Source organism: Argiope bruennichi, chromosome 2, assembly GCF_947563725.1.
Source record: "Argiope bruennichi chromosome 2, qqArgBrue1.1, whole genome shotgun sequence".
Lineage (NCBI taxonomy): Eukaryota > Metazoa > Arthropoda > Arachnida > Araneae > Araneidae > Argiope > Argiope bruennichi.
In genome coordinates, this window is record NC_079152.1 from 3,248,145 (window position 1) to 3,264,689 (window position 16,545).

The 16,545-nt window shown below is 31.4% G+C and overlaps 3 protein-coding genes across 3 annotated transcripts; 1 reads left to right on the forward strand and 2 right to left on the reverse strand.

Moving 5' to 3' along the window:
- Nucleotides 1-6,565: 6,565 nt before the first annotated feature.
- Nucleotides 6,566-7,229, reverse strand: LOC129958490 (uncharacterized). Its single transcript, XM_056071002.1, has 2 exons — nt 7,066-7,229; nt 6,566-6,980 (listed from the first exon to the last, which is right to left on the reverse strand). The coding sequence occupies exons 1-2, from the start codon at nt 7,227-7,229 to the stop codon at nt 6,566-6,568; spliced, it is 579 nt and encodes a 192-aa protein (XP_055926977.1).
- Nucleotides 7,230-7,908: 679 nt separating this feature from the next.
- On the reverse strand, nt 7,909-9,639 carry LOC129958499 (uncharacterized). Its single transcript, XM_056071021.1, has one exon. The coding sequence runs from the start codon at nt 9,637-9,639 to the stop codon at nt 7,909-7,911; it is 1,731 nt and encodes a 576-aa protein (XP_055926996.1).
- A 3,198-nt stretch (nt 9,640-12,837) lies between these two features.
- Nucleotides 12,838-15,809, forward strand: LOC129962119 (glycosylphosphatidylinositol anchor attachment 1 protein-like). The gene has a single exon (XM_056075853.1). It carries the CDS (start codon nt 12,975-12,977, stop codon nt 14,865-14,867), a length of 1,893 nt encoding a protein of 630 aa, XP_055931828.1. The 5' UTR covers nt 12,838-12,974; the 3' UTR covers nt 14,868-15,809.
- The last annotated feature ends 736 nt before the right edge of the window (nt 15,810-16,545 follow it).

A 16,545-nucleotide genomic window follows, 5' to 3' on the forward strand; every position in this document is an offset into this window, starting at 1 on the left:
AGCACTTTCAGCTGGATTTTGTTTTATCTCTCGTACTACAGTTCTAACTTCTGCATCAGTAAGTCTTCTTGGTCTTCCTGTTCTTTCAAAATCCTTAATCTGCTTATACTTCGTATATTTGTCAATGATTTTTTTGACCGTGCAATGATTCCTTTGGACAATTTGTCCTATTTCACGTAATGATTTTCCGTTTTTCTTCAAATTTATTATTATTTTTCTCGTTTCTAGTGATGTTTGTTTCCCCATATCCAGTTTTCTAAAAATGTTCCAGAAAATTTCAGAAATTAACAGAAGAGCGAAATGTACATCAAGAATTCACTTTTGTTTAAGATTCTGTGAAAAAAAAGTGGTGGCACTTACAAAATTGATAACGTTATAGTGAAAGACTTGTCAGTGTTTACTTTTTTTTGACGCTCAAAAATGGGTGTATTTTTTGATTAAGCGGCTTATTTCTTCTTGTAATTACAATTTGTTTAATATTTATAACGATTTAAATATTTTAATATTTATTATTTAACTATGCAATATTAATTTATGTTACAAGTCAATAATATATTTGCTATATATTGTTTCACACATGAAAAATTAGTGTTTACTTTTTTTTGACTCGCACTGTATATATATATATATCTGGGGGCACTGCAGTGCCCCCGCCAAGTCGAGCAAAAACAAGCGGCACGGCTGTACCATCCTTTTCAATTTGAAGCTGAAATAATTCAATTTGAAGCTGTGGAAGCTGCAAACGCAATGGGTGACTTTCAGAAAATCAATCTGGTAGAAGAAAGCAAACTGATCTTCAAAGTATGATCGCAAAACTTAGTGTCGATCAAAAAAGAGTCTTCGATATGATCACAAATAAAATGGACACAACCGATAATAACGCTGACGTTTTACGCTGTTTTGTGAGTGGAACTGGTGGCACTGGAAAGAGCTTTTTAATAAAAACTCTGAAAATTTGGGTTAAGACGTATTTAAACAAAAAAAGTGGCAGTTAGTACACCAACAGGAATAGCTGACTATACATAGAATAGATTGACTATACATAGACTATTGCAACTGCCTGTAGAACACAAGCAAACACCGAAGTACAAGCCACTTTCTGATGAAGTGCTCCAAGTTCTGAGATCAGATTTGAAAGAAGTAGTGTTGTTTATCATAGACGAAGTGTCGATGATATTCAATGTTACTTTAACATATATTCATTTACGTTTATCTGAAATATTCGACACAAACGACGATCAGAATGGGTGGTTTGGAAAAAAACATCTTGTAGTTTTCGGAGATCTCTTACAGCTTCCGCCGGTAAGAGAAAAGTCACCTTTTGAAAAACTATCAACTGCTGAAACTAACAAGTTATTAGGTTCCCTCACTATACCGAATCTGTGGATTGAACTGTTCATATACGATGAACTTACTATTAACATGCGACAGCTCAATGATTCTAACTTTGTTGAAATGCTAAATAGAATAAGATTAGGTGTAACTACAGAAAAAAACCGCGACTTACTCTTGACTAGATTAATAACTCTCAAATCCAATTCAAATGAAAACAGATTAATTGAAATAATTGAACACCTCTCGAAATTTCCTGATGATACCGTTTGCTTATTACCTACAAAAAACATGTGTCAACAATTAAATACTGCAATGCTTAAATCTCTTCCACATCCCGAAATAAAACTTGCAGCTGTAGATAGCATAGATTGCCCCAGATACCTAACAAAAAGAGCTCGTGAATGCATAAAAAATATGAAGACGATGCTTCTATGACTGCAGGCCTCGAAGAGAACATAATTATAAAAATAGGAGCAAAAGTCATGTTAAGGCGAAATATTGACGTGAGTCTTGGTTTAGTTAATGGTTCTATCGGTATAGTGCAAAGAGTAAAGGTTGATCCGGAAAATAGAAAAATAATTAAGAAAATATACATCACATTTAATAAAGAACATGTTTACGAGCTTAGTCCGGTCAAAACTAAATTTGAAATTATTAATAGAGCTTATGTTCATCGCGAACAGTTTCCCATATGTATAGCCTATGCTATAACCATACACAAAAGTCAAGGCCTAAGTCTAAATAATGCACTGATGGATATAGGTTCTGCAGTATTCACATCCGGTCAAGCTTACGTGGCACTTTCGAGAGTTACAAGTTTGGATGGCTTACATCTAATTAATGTCGACTTTGGAAGCATTAAAGCGCAGGAATCCTCAATTTGTGAATACAACAGACTAAGAAGCTTTTACCGTCCAGACTTGTCAAAAATTGTGACATCAAAGCTTACGAGAAAAACCCATAGAGACAGGGAGTGGGCTTTAAGAAAAAATGTAGCTGAAGCTCAAGAAGTAGTGCCGGAAAAGAAAAAGAGGAAGACTACATACAAAAAGAAATGAGATGCCATCAAAAACATAACTTGTAAAAAAAAAACCAAGTCTCGCAGCTCAATTCTTCTATCGTAAAAAGTTGTGAGATCCATGTATACCAAGTCTGTCAATTTATTCAGTCCCTACTTAAGGGTCCTTCTGTCTTAAGTTATTACGTAATTAGCTAACCTAACAACATCGTATAGTAACCATATCAATATTAAAAATCTTTTATGGTTAAAATAAATAGATTAACTTGGCAATCGCATCAAACAATCAAATTTAATATAATATGTTAATGTAATCTAATTTAATGTAAAGATACATTGTTATTTCATGCGATGGGGTCTCATCCCGAAGTTCACCGAGAAGCCAAGTCAATCTATGCGATGGCCAAGTCAATCTATTTATTTTAGCCATAAAAGATTTTTAATATTGATATGGTTACTATACGATGTTGTTAGGTTAGCTAATTACGTAATAACTTAAGACAGAAGGACCCCTAAGTAGGGACTGAATAAATTGACCGACTTGCTATTACATGGATCTCACAACTTTTTACGATAGAAGAATTGAGCTGCGAGACTTGGTTTTTTTTTACAAGTTATGTTTTTGATGGCATTTTTTATTCTTTAATCATTATAGATTCTAGATTTTAAATACGACAACCTTTTTTTTTTGTGCACGCATGTATGCGTGTGTAACTCTTAGTTTTCTTATGTGTACAAATATTTCTGTATTAAATTATTGTTTGCACATGTAATTGTTTTGGAGAAAAACTGAAATTAATTTAAATTAAATGAATTTCCTTTTTGGAGAACTGATGCCTTCTTAAATAACATAGAAAAAAAAAGAACTTTTTTAAATCAATTTTCGTCAAAACATGCCAATTTTTCTATAAGAATTCGGATTTAAATTATGAAAGCATTAGAAAAGTATTATTTCATATGAAATTTCGTCCAGATACTTTCCCTTCTGTTTTCCAAAGTGTGTTAAATATGAAACATCGCGCTCAAAATGCCTACTGATTGATATCGGCGCGTGGGTAAAAGGCTTGCGGAAAATCAGCAGACGTTTTGTGCTTATGAGATCCGTCCTTTATTCGCCCCCTTCCTGAGTTTACTCGACCTTTTACCATCTTTTATGACGACTTTTTGGGGAAAAAAACACTATCTGATAAAATAGGATCAATATCTTTCATTTAAATAGGCAATTACTAAACACATGTGGAGACTTGAATGTGTTTTTTCTTCACCACTCTTTCTGATATTTGCAGTTCCATTTTGTTTCCGGCTTTTTACATCTTTTCAAGTTTTTGTTTTAAATAAAAAATTTAACCAGGATAATTTTATTTTATTGTTCCCCAAATTTTAAAATGATAATTATTTAAGAATCTATTTCGAAAACTACTGAGGAATATATTTGATTCATTAAACTAGATTGTGATTAATGTAGATTTAAATTTAAAATTGTTTTTTTAACATAATTTAGTTGATTTAATGTTAAAAAAATAAAGATAAAATGCAAGATTGTTGCAGATTATACGATTTTATGCAGAAAAGAAAGTTAATAAAGAATTCTAAAAAATGTATTTAAATGACATTTGGATGGACACTAGGGATTTTTTATTTGCTTGAAAACTTCATCCCAAGTAGTGATATAAATAATATTATTAAATTTGTCGCTTATTGTATTATACCATTTGTTATAATTTGAATTTTAATGCAGTTGTACATCGTATAAGATTCTTACTTAGTTATTATTTTATTGTAAAATCAAATTATTCTCTTCTTTATTTTTATGTAAACAAAAGAATATATACTTTCATTTAATGGCAATTCAACAGTAAATTTAACCCATAGAAAAGTGGTGGAAAAAGTTCAATCCTTAAGTCCTTCTACGGTAAACATACAGAATATTGTAGTAGAATAAGACTATTAATGAAAAAAAAAATGGAAAAATGTTAATTCGGTAAAAATCTTATTTTTATGGAGAAGCAAACCTAGTATTCGCAAACTTTTAGAGAATACTATGAAGAAATGTGGTATAATAAAAATGTAGGGTAAATAAGTAAGAATTTAATTCATTAATGGTTAGAAAATATTCAAACAATACTATTTTTTGGATACTATGAGATCAAATTAATTTTACTTATTCTTAAAAATGCACACACACACACACACACACACACACACACACACACACACACACACACACACACACACACACACACACACACACACACACACACACACACACACACACACACACACACACACACACACACACACACACACACACACACACACACACACACACACACACACAAACCCCAAATAAAAATATTTTAATAGCGGAACAAGAAATAAATTCACCCGATATAAAATATATACAAATATATACTTTTTGTTTCAAGAATTAAATCTTTCTCCCAAATTTCGAGAAATAATTTTACAATTCAATATAATAAAAAAGTTCATAATTTTAAACATTTTTTTTCATTCAAAGGATCGGACACATTTAATTTGTAACAACTAGACCCTTATCAAGGTAAAAATTATATACATTTGTCTTTTATGTAAGTTTTATGCAGTGTCATATGAAACAATTGAAAAACGGTTACCAATTCCCACACAGATTTGCTGCGTTTTGAAACTACAAGGCAATTTGAATTTTTCTCAGAAATCGAAAAAAAAGAAGGACCTATTCTTCTCACAAAGCGAACACTCGACGCGATAAGCAACTGGTGTCCTGACACTGCTTTCGGGTGGCTGGGAATTAATTAGCATTCCTACTGGGCAGAAAATCTGCAGAAGGGGAAAGCAATATCTTTGCCCAATTTGTAATACTTAAAAGTCGTAAACAATGTAGCAAATGTTAAACAATGTAGGAAATAGAGAAAATCAGTTTTAAAAGAGTCGCATTTAAGAGCAATGCATAAATATATTACGTCATCCAACCTTAAAAACTAGATTTTTAAAAGTTATATTTTTCAAAATATATTTTAAGAATACAAAAAAAAAAAAAAAAAAAAAAAAAAAAATCTATAAAAGGAATATAAAATTAGTTATGCCTAAAATAGTCCATTCATCTAAGGATTCTATAGAAGAAATGAATGGTTTCTTTTAGAACGATCTATGAAATCACAGCCATAAAATCTTGTATTTTGTATGGGAAATATTTACACGATATCATTTCTTATTTTCAAATATATTTAACAAAAAAGAATATAAGACCTCTTTGTCGTGAAAAATAATTAAATTTTTTTTTATTTTAATAATATAAAATTGATTATTCTCTGGTTAGTGTACCATGAAACCTCATGATAAACACTAGATCGTTATCAAAAACAGCAGAAATGAGGTAGAAATATCAAAAACTGCAACTTCAAGTAAAATGAATCCATTGTTAAAGCTGCCTAAGAAAAACACCGTTTTCTTTCGCTTTTTATATTAAAATAGAAAAACGATATCCCAGGGGTAAAAAATTCAAACTTTGTTTATTCCATCTCGGGATCAAACTCTAAGTTGCCATCTACAAAATGAGACAGCAAAAAATATTTCTTAAATAACTTTGCCATTCTAAAATAAATAAATAAATAAAATAAAATATTAATACATTTTCAAAATCCTCCCACCTTTTGATTATAAATAACAATCAAAATATAATACTATTAGTTAAACACAGTTAAGAGATTCAATTAATGGCAACGTTTTACAAATTTTCAATTAATATTTAAGTATAAAAATGAAAATAAATGTGAAAATGTCCAATCAAAACAAAATAAATCACAAGTTCAGTCTCTCTGGCAATTTAATTCTTCTTCCGGCTCTACTAAATTTTATCTTGTTGTCAGAAGTTTTGGTGATGTCATTTGACTTATTCAAATCATCTGGTGTCATCGAAGTGGAGAAGTCATCAGAGGATGTTAACTCTAATGGATATATTCTTTGAATTGGTCGCAGGAAATTCTGCTGTGAAGTTTGCACTCGAACAAGTCGTACATGTCCATCTTTACCTGGTATGATTTCAATGATACGACCTATAGGCCAGAAAAGTCTCTTTTTATTATCTGCTCCCACCATAACAATGTCACCAACAGTAACTGTACATTTTCTTGATTTTTTATTTCTCCGCTGTATGAGAGCACCCAAATACTCAGATCTGAAACGATTTCTTAAGTCTTTAAGCACTGCTTGTCTCTATTTGAATCTATTGCTCACAGAATTTTGCTCTACAGCATCTATATCAGGAAGATTGCATTCATGCACATCTTGTATGAACATCGATGGAGAAATTGGTTTTATAGCTTCCTCTTCGCAAATGTAAGTTAGAGGTCTTGAGTTGATTACACGCTCGCAGTCTGCCAAAACCGTTATCATCTCCTCATAATTGAGACGTGCCTGTCCTAATACTTTCTTCAAAAGATCTTTTAAAATTCTAATTAATCTCTCCCACCCTCCGCCCCACCAGGCAGCAGTTGGAGGATTAAACTTACAGTCAATAGAGTTTATTGCTCCATAATTTTGGATACGGTTCCAATCCAGTTGTTTTAAATAGTTGGCTGCTCCAACAAAATTGGAACCATTATCGCAGTATATTGTTGTGCATCTTCCTCTGCGAGAAACAAATATCCTAAAGGCCATTAAAAAAAACATCGGTCGATGCAGCAGTAACAAGCTCGAAATGAACTGCTCTGTACACTTCACAAGTAAAAATTAGAACCCAGCTCTTCTTGTCTTTAAGGAATAAAGGTCCAGCCATATCAACGCCAGTTATCAGAAACACCGCAGCATCCTTTACTCTATTTTCTGGAAGAGGGGGACTTATAACTTCTATGTTCTTTGAGCTATATCTTTTACACATAATACAATTGGCCACCACATGTTTCACCGCTTTTCTTCCATTTAGGATCCAGTACTTTTCTCTAAGTACATTCAATAGTATCTAAACTCCAGCATGACAGTTCTTAACGTGAGCATTATAGATTAACCGCTTTACCACTTCATGCTTCGGAGGAAGTACAATAGGTTTAAGAAAATCTTCACTGTCCTTGCGATAAATAATGTTAGTTTTCAAACGGATGATGCCAAGATCGTCTTTAAATACTTGTAGGGTTTTTAATCTCTTTTCCTCTTCCGGGAGAAAAGATTCATTCTGTATCATAAATAAAACCTTCATTTCTGCTTCTTGAAATTCTGTAGCTGTTAATTCACCATTCTTCTTCTCAGTTATATTTTTGCAGTTGTTCTTGAAGCGGAGGATCCATGCAACAAGACGAACTATTCTATCATAGTTCGAAAAATATTTGTAGTACCAGTTTGCAACACCACAGGCTTCATTATTTGATAATATATAATTTGTCTTAGACTTTTCCTTTCTAATCTCTTCTTCATTCCAATCATGGTTGGAGGAACCCATAATGTTTTGAAATTCAAAAGCATTTTTCATCCATTGTGGACCCTCCCACCATCTTAGGGAGACTAGATGTTTTGCCTCTGGAAGGTAAATTTGCCGGATTCTTATCACCAGGTATGTGTCTCAATCATGTAGGATTACTCAACTCCCTTATCTCTTGGACTCTATTCCTAACGAAGACAGACCAATTTTCTTCCCGTAATATCCATGCAAGCACTGTTGTAGAATCACTCCAGTAATATATCGTAACATTTTTCCAACCAAGAGCTTCAACAACTAAATTCGCTAGCCTCGCTCCAATCACCGCCGCAAAAAGTTCCATTCTTGGGATAGTTGTGCCTCTTAAAGGAGCCACTCGAGATTTCGCTGCAAGTAGAAATAGCGCGATTCGACCATTATTTTCTATTCTAAGGTATGTAACAGCAGCATATGCATCTTTGCTTCCATCAACAAACGTATGAATAGTGCAGTTACTTATATCTTTTGAAGATGCTTGAACACACCTAGGAATCTGTATGTCAGACAAATGCTTAAGTTCTTGAAACCACTGTAGAAATTCTTTACGAAGCTCACCAGTTATTTCTTCATCCCAACTTGTACCTAATTTCCATGCCTTTTGTAGCATTATTTTTGGACAAAGCATCACTGGTGCAGTGAATCCAAAAGGATCAAATACTTTATGTACTGTAGATAACATACTCCTTTTAGTTACTTTTTCCACATTAATGTCATCCAGCCATTTCATGTTAATTTTCAAAGTGTCTAATTTCTTATTCCAAATAAGACCTAATACCTGAGTTTCTTCCTTTGAATTAGTTTCACAGACGCCAGACCATTCCCATTCTCTAAGATCGAAACCACCTTTTGCCATCAAGGTTTTAGAATTGTCGATGAATCGATCTAATTGGTCTTTACTGTCGACACTAGTAACGACATTATCAATGTAGAAACTCTCCAAAAGTTTTTTCTTCAAAGATTTTTCAAATCCTTCACATTTTTGAATATGGTACTCAATTACTGAAGCTAAAAGAAAAGGGCTACATTTTACCCCAAAAACAACTCTTGTGTGACGAAAAACACTCAATTTCTTTTCTTCTCTATTTTCCCACCACAAAAACCGAAGGAAGTCTCTATCCTCTTTACGAATACTAATTAGCAGAAAAGCTTTCATGATGTCAGCTATAACGACAAGCTGTCCCTCTCTGAATCGAAGAAGAATATTTGTAATAAGCTCAATGAGATTAGGACCACATTCCAAGCACTGATTCAAAGATGGATAATTTGCTAATCTCGCTGAAGCGTCAAACACCGGACGAATTGGAGTAGTGCTGCTGCTTAGTTTTATCATTGCACGGTGAAGTAAATAATTACCATAGGAGTTCATTTCGTTGGTCGGAACTTCCTCTATTATGTCTTCATCTAACCAATTTAGAAGAATATTTTCATATTTGTCATACATATTTATAGCTATAAGTTTTGAGGTAGTGTAGTCGAGCCTTTTCCTCGCCAAATCCAAGTTGTCGGGCAAAGGTGACTTATCATCAGACCATGGTAAACAAACCTCATATCGACCATCTTTATTAATTGTTACCGTTTCTAAAAAATGCTCCTTGGTCCGAAGATCAATCTCGTTCTTAGATTTTTTCTCAACAGGATCATTGATTCCAATTGAATCTAATTTCCATAAATTTGTGATTTCAGCTTCATTTACAAATAAGGACAGCACTGTTATCGTTAAGTTTTCTTCCGAAGATTCTTCCTGTGGTACCTTACCCATTAAGGTCCATCCTAAGAAAGTTTCTACAGCGACAAGACCTGAAGATAAGACTTTTCTTTTGCCAGTTAACATTTTACCCATAACGTCAGCTCCAATTAGAATATCAATGCCTTCACAAGTATCGCTAATATCCGTTAGATTAATCTGATTTTCCTCTAATTCCTTTATCCAGGGACCTTTAAAAACCGATCTAATGTTGTCACAAATGATAGACTGATCCAGAACTTCAAAATTACAGCCGAAATTTCCAATCAAATTTCTCAATTTTACTTTATAACAATTATGTTTAAATTCGTTAGTGATAACGCCACCAAAAAGAGAATGTACCAATTTTTCACATCGAACGGGTGTATAATTCATTTCTTCAGCTACACTTTTCAAAATGTAAGATTTATGTGATGCGGAATCAAAAAGTAACCTCACAATTTTCTGTTTATTATCCGATACCAGTTTAGCTTTGAGAGTTTGAAGAAATATCTTAGGGCCGTGTTTATTAAAATTAGCCATATTAACATCTAGGGCGGGTTTATCTTCTTTTCCCTCTACAGACATCTTTTGCGAATCAAGCACATCACACATAATAGGAAAATGTTTTTTAGAACATATCGGGCATTTTAAAACTGCTCGGCATCTTTTAACTGCGTGAAATGGCGATAAACATGCAAAGCAGCATCGTTTTTCCTTGACTATTTTTTGTCTTTCCTATAGAGTCATTTTTTGAGCTGTAAAGCAATCTGAACTTGAATGTTTACCACCGCAAAAAACGCAAGATTTCTGTACATCTTTATTTGCAGCAGTCGTTAACAAATCTATAGCTGTAGGTACTTTATTTATCAAATTTTCCGAGCTATATGGTTTCTTTTTCAAAGGTTTATTATATTCTTGGCCCTTTCCTAAACCGAAACCGGCTACAGCCAAACATATTCTTTCTTCTCTTTCAACTTTCGTTTTCAAAAATTGCATCAAATTATCCAATCTTCCTTTCGCGTCACAGTTAATACTGGAAATATTACTACGATTCCAAGCCTTTAAAAAATCAGCTGGGAAACAAGATTCAACCATAGGATACAAAATGGATGCACATTTATCTGTGGTTACACCTAATGTTTCTAATGCTCGTAAATATGATTCAAGCTTATCATACAAAGAAGTTAATGAAAATGTTTCTTTTGTTTGCACAGAAATAATTAATTTTAATAATTCTCTCACATATACTTCCACTAAAATATCTTCTCTACCAAAACGCGATTTTAAACTATCAATAGCCTTTTGATAGTTGGCGCCAGTTGGCGGAAAACTTTCAACAACCTCTCTAGCACGAGAACCAGAAATTGTTGCTTGAACTAGGTACTGAAATTTGTCTTCTGGTGCGATATCCTCATCTTTATGTATTTGCTCAAATTGACTCCAAAATGGGAGCCAATCTTTAATATCGTCGCCAAATTGTCTAAATTCTAATCTAGGCAGTATAAACTTTCTCTTAGAATTATTTAAATCAGCAGTAGAATTAGCAGAAAATGACTCACCTCTATTTTGAGATTGTATTCTTCTTCTATTTCTTTTTCAACTTCAAGCTGCAATCTTCCATCTTCCTTTTCAGCTTCAAGCTGCAATCTTCTATCTTCTTTTTCGGTTTCTTCTTTTAATTTCCTTTCCGAAATAACATTCCTTAAAAGTTCTTGGACGAATTCTGGATCCTTCTTGTATTCACAACTATTTAAAATAAGATCTTTTAATTCAACTATCGTAATATTTTCTGATACGTCTTCTCCAATTTTAGACGCAACATATTTCAGATCTTCTTTTTTTAAACCTTTTATCGCTTGAAACATCTTGATTTATTTTGTTTCGAGAAAATCCTGTCGTGGAAGCCAAAAAATGTTAAAGCTGCCTAAGAAAAACACCGTTTTCTTTCGCTTTTTATATTAAAATAGAAAAACGATATCCCAGGGGTAAAAAATTCAAACTTTGTTTATTCCATCTCGGGATCAAACTCTAAGTTGCCATCTACAAAATGAGACAGCAAAAAATATTTCTTAAATAACGTTGCCATTCTAAAATAAATAAATAAATAAAATAAAATATTAATACATTTTCAACATCCATAGTTTCTTCACTATTGATGTTTTTACTTTGGGCACTGAAAAACAAAACAAAAAAAAATTATTCATAATGCTTAAAATTTAATATACGATCGATGATTCTTAGATGGATGTATTAAAAAGACACCGAAGGAATCAATCGATTTCAATTTTATGTGCGATCTTAATGTAAAATCTTGAAGTCTGTAATAGGCAAATATGTTGTAAGTGAAAAGGAATAAAAAGAGTCCCGAACTTCCTTCAACCTAAAACCGTAAAGGAACAACTCCCAGTATTGACATTCAAGTAAACCGTCAGCCGACACTTCTGAAAGAAAAGAAGGAGTCTCGGCTGATCCCCGTCCTCCCGGGGGATGAAACTCCAGAAACACAAAACATTCTTCTCTTGTGTCCTCAGGGAATGCCCCATCCCCTTAACTAAAGTCACAAAAAGAAAAAGCAGAAATCTGAGAATGGGTTGAAAAGTGAACGGACCGGTTATTCTTAGAATTATCATATCATTGAATCGCATATCACTGAAAGTGGAGCTATCACCGGAAAGTGTTCATAACTCTGAAGTTTACAGCTCCGCTTGACTTTCCGATATTCGCATTTGACAATGCGTTGTCCCATGAAGATCATTTCTAATTGCCTGTGATATGACTCTCTACTTGCATCTTTAAAAGTATCTTTACATTTTATCTTTAAAAGTGAACATTTTAAAGAAATGACTTTTTTTTTAAAATTCAACTTTTCAGAGAATGGTTTACTCCAATAAATAAATTAAATTAATAGTTGTCAAAAAATTAAAATTAAAAAGTAAGCTTAAATAGATAAATTAATTCAATCACACATTACTTAAAATAGTAAATTAAGTATTAACTACAATTAATAAATTTTATATTTAACAATAATTAATAATTTTTAGTTAATAATATGATAAATAACAGATATTTGGAACGAATATACATAACAATAGTGAAATTATTTGTTATTCAAAAAATCGTGGATTATGCATCTTTAGCTGTTCTAGTTAATTTAATAAATAATTTCATTTAAAGAAAAAAATAAATGCATGCTGGAATTTAAATTAATCTAATAAAATATATGAAGAACTTACTCTTTCGGACTAAAATTTATATAATGCGCTGTCAATTTCAACAGTCAAAGTGTTATTAACCGCGGTTAATAAACTTCATCCTTTCGGGTCGGCTTTCATGTTAGAATTGTTGGTAAGATTGCGAGTAAATTTACATTTACTTTTATTATATAATTAACTTTTAAATATTTTTTATCACGAACTAAAAGTAGTCATAAATTAATGTCATTTTGAGACATGGGTCTTCTTAATGATTCAAAAATCAGAAAGAAAATGTGTACCATACTTATTCAGCATTCAAACAAACTGATAATCCTTAGTTTTGTCTGTGGTATTGTCTGGTTTGCAGTCTTGGCATCTGATGTTTTCAATAACAAAACTTATTTTTCTGAAAATGCTCTGCTACCAGGTCTTGTTGTTCGAGAATTTAATCCACGTGCAGCACTTTCTCGTTTACTAGATGCTATGAATAAGGAAGTATCTGCTCTTTCTTTAAAAGCATTACCTTCAGCAATGATTCTGGAACAGTTTCGACAACTTGGACTCGATGTGTATGAAAATAACTTCACAGTTAATTATCCTCTAGATGCGTTGTCATATTTTAAAGGCAGTAATTTGTATGCCGTTTTGAGAGCTCCAAAAGTGGCCAGCACTGAAGCTATAGTTATCTCAACCCCGTACAGAGGTTATAAGAGTAAGGATGGAAGCACGATACCTTCCATTGCATTGATGATCGAACTTGCCCGAGTATTCCGAAGACATGCATATTGGAGTAAAGACATTATATTTCTTGTGACACAGCATGGAAATATTGGTTTCCAAGCTTGGTTGGATGCTTATTTTGGTGTTTTGACATCAGATTATATTATGAGTGAGAAACTTCACAGTACTAGTGGACTGATACAAGGAGTTATAAATCTTGAAATTACTGATTATTATTTTTCACATGTTGATATTAAAATTGAAGGTTTGCATGGTCAGTTACCTAATTTGGATCTCTTTAATTTAGTTGTTGAATTATGCAATCGCGAAGAAATACCTGTCTCATTTCAGTCTCGGTTCAATAAGTATCCTTTAAAAACTCAAACATGGGAAAGCTGGTGGCATAATTTAAACACAATGGGTCACATGGTTTTGTTTCAAGCCACAGGACTTCCATCTGGTGGCCATGGGTTGTTTCATCGTTTTGGTATACAAGCTTTAACTATAAAATCTGTAACTGATAAAAGATCAGGCCGTGAATCTGTTTCTTTGATACAAATGGGAAGAGTGCTGGAAGGTTCTATAAGAAGTTTAAATAATTTGCTTGAAAAGTTCCATCAATCTTTTTTCTTTTATTTGTTACCAAGCACTCGAAGTTATGTATCTATTGGATTGTATATGCCACCTTTTGCATTAATTGCATTACCCGTTATAATAAAAGCTCTATATTTGTACTTAAAAATTCAAACTTCAAACTCTAATAATTGCATATATTCAACTGAAAGCAGTATTAATTATTTCATAACTTTTGAGGCATTTGGTTTAAATTTACTTTTTGGCATGATGATGCTTTTTTTTCCTATGTGTCTGAATTATATACAAATGTCATCTTCATTTTCCAATGCAGATTTGTTATATTTGGTTCAGTTAAAAATAATGTTTTCATGGTATTTAGTAACTTATTTTTTTTATGCTGATTATGAGGTAATGAAGAGAGAATTTTATTTTAAGATGTGCTCAGTCTTGTTGATGTTAGGTGGTTTCCTGTTTACACTAGCATTAGTAAATTTTTCACTAGCATTAATATTAAGTTTATTATTTGTTCCTATCAGTGTAACTCTACATTATAGTGGGAAATTATCATTCTTGCAGTATTTTTATTTCATTCTGATCAGTCCATTGGGGTTTACATACTTGATTGCCTTTGTTGAGTCATATATTAATGCTGAGTCATATAATACTGAGTCATATAGTATTGACTTTATCTTGACACTTGTAATAGATACTATGATAAGACAGAAGATATTATTAATACAAACTGTAGAGGATATGTACCTCTTTGGCAACTGGAATTTCAAAATTTTATCTTTAATTCTGTCACCATTATGGCACCATTTACTGTCAATAAAATTATTAAAAGTAAAGTAACCTATATATTCTTTCTATATATAGGTCTAAGTAAAGTTACACATATACCTATATATTCATTCTATGTACCTACGTATTGAAGTCATTTTTCTTATAATATGCATTCCTATATACATTACGATGTGAATTACTAAATATTATCCCTAAAAGAAGTTCATATATACTTCAGAGAATAAATGAAATTTACAAAGTTAAAAATGTGTTTGGTTTTTAGTTAAAATATTTTGTACTGCATTTGAAGTATGTATAAATAATAATGATCAATATCACTTTTCTGCTATTCATCATTTGTCAAAATTTGTTAAACATAGCAACTTTATGTACAAAAATTGTTAAAAAAAACCTTGCACTTTTTATGGTTTTATGATAATGTTTCACTCTTCTTGACTTTAGTGGCTACTACACTTTCAAAAAAAAATCTTATTTTTTAAATAATACTAGAGCATTGCATTTTGTTACAATTAAAATTTGTATTTAGGGTGCCTTTCCACCTGAAAATATAGATGTTTGAGAATAATTGTTTTACAGTATTATTGGGCATCCTTTTATAATTGTTTTACAGTCTTGATTGGCATCCTTTATGAAATTAAAAATACTCTAAACTAGATTTCAACCAAAACTGCTGGCTTCCTTGTTATTTGTTTGCAAAGCTGTCTAAAAATAGCAGTGTACAGTTATTTAAAATGATCTCATTTTCTTTTTCATTCACTTTTTGTCATTCTGTTCTTGTAAATTCAAATTTTAATTTTTCAGTATTTTAACAATGTATGTATTTCAATGTATTAAGTATTTTTTTTATTTATTTAATATTATATTATTAAAAAATTGATACACATCATCAATTATTTAAAAATAATTAACACACTGCATTTTCTTTGATAATGGAACTGTATTATAATCAGATATACAATCTTAGATAATTTTATTTTAAAATTGTTTTTATTAATATCACACATTCCAGATATAGAAGTTAAAAGTATCTTCATATCTAATATTTTGTAATTTTGGATATTTTGATAGAAAAATGCATTTTGTTCAGTTTTATATTTTATGAAAAAGACTTTCTGTTAAACATTTCTTACTTTGAAAAGAAACACATAATTTTATTATCAGTATATTATTAATTGTAGTATGATTTTATTAAAGTAAGATTAATCCATAAAAATGTTTGAAGTTTAGTTCAGTTCTACAAAATTTTTCTGTTAGATTTTGTTTAAAATCAATTTAATTATCTTTCACCAAGATAAAGTTTGATATTTTTGAATTATATAAGTAACTGCTCATAAATTTGAAAGTTGTATATCATCATTAAAAATTGATATACATGGAATGTATGTGTTATAAAGTTGTTATATAAAACACATCATCAATTGCTATATATAAACAAAACATGGAGTCATGTTTATTTATTCAAAACTTTTAAAAATATTATTTAGTAGTACTGTTATACTTCATCTGTAAAATTTATAAAATATTCATACTACTTTCAATATAATTTTTAGTTTCAGATCAATAGCATATTTTGTGGATTTCTATTGTTTTGAAAGTGATAGATGAATTTGTCTGGCTATTAATTTACCAGATTGATTTTTCTCTATAAAAACTTTCCTGTATGATCTGGCTCCATTGTTCCTTTTTATTATAATTTTTCTAATGTTAATTAGTATTTTTTTTTATA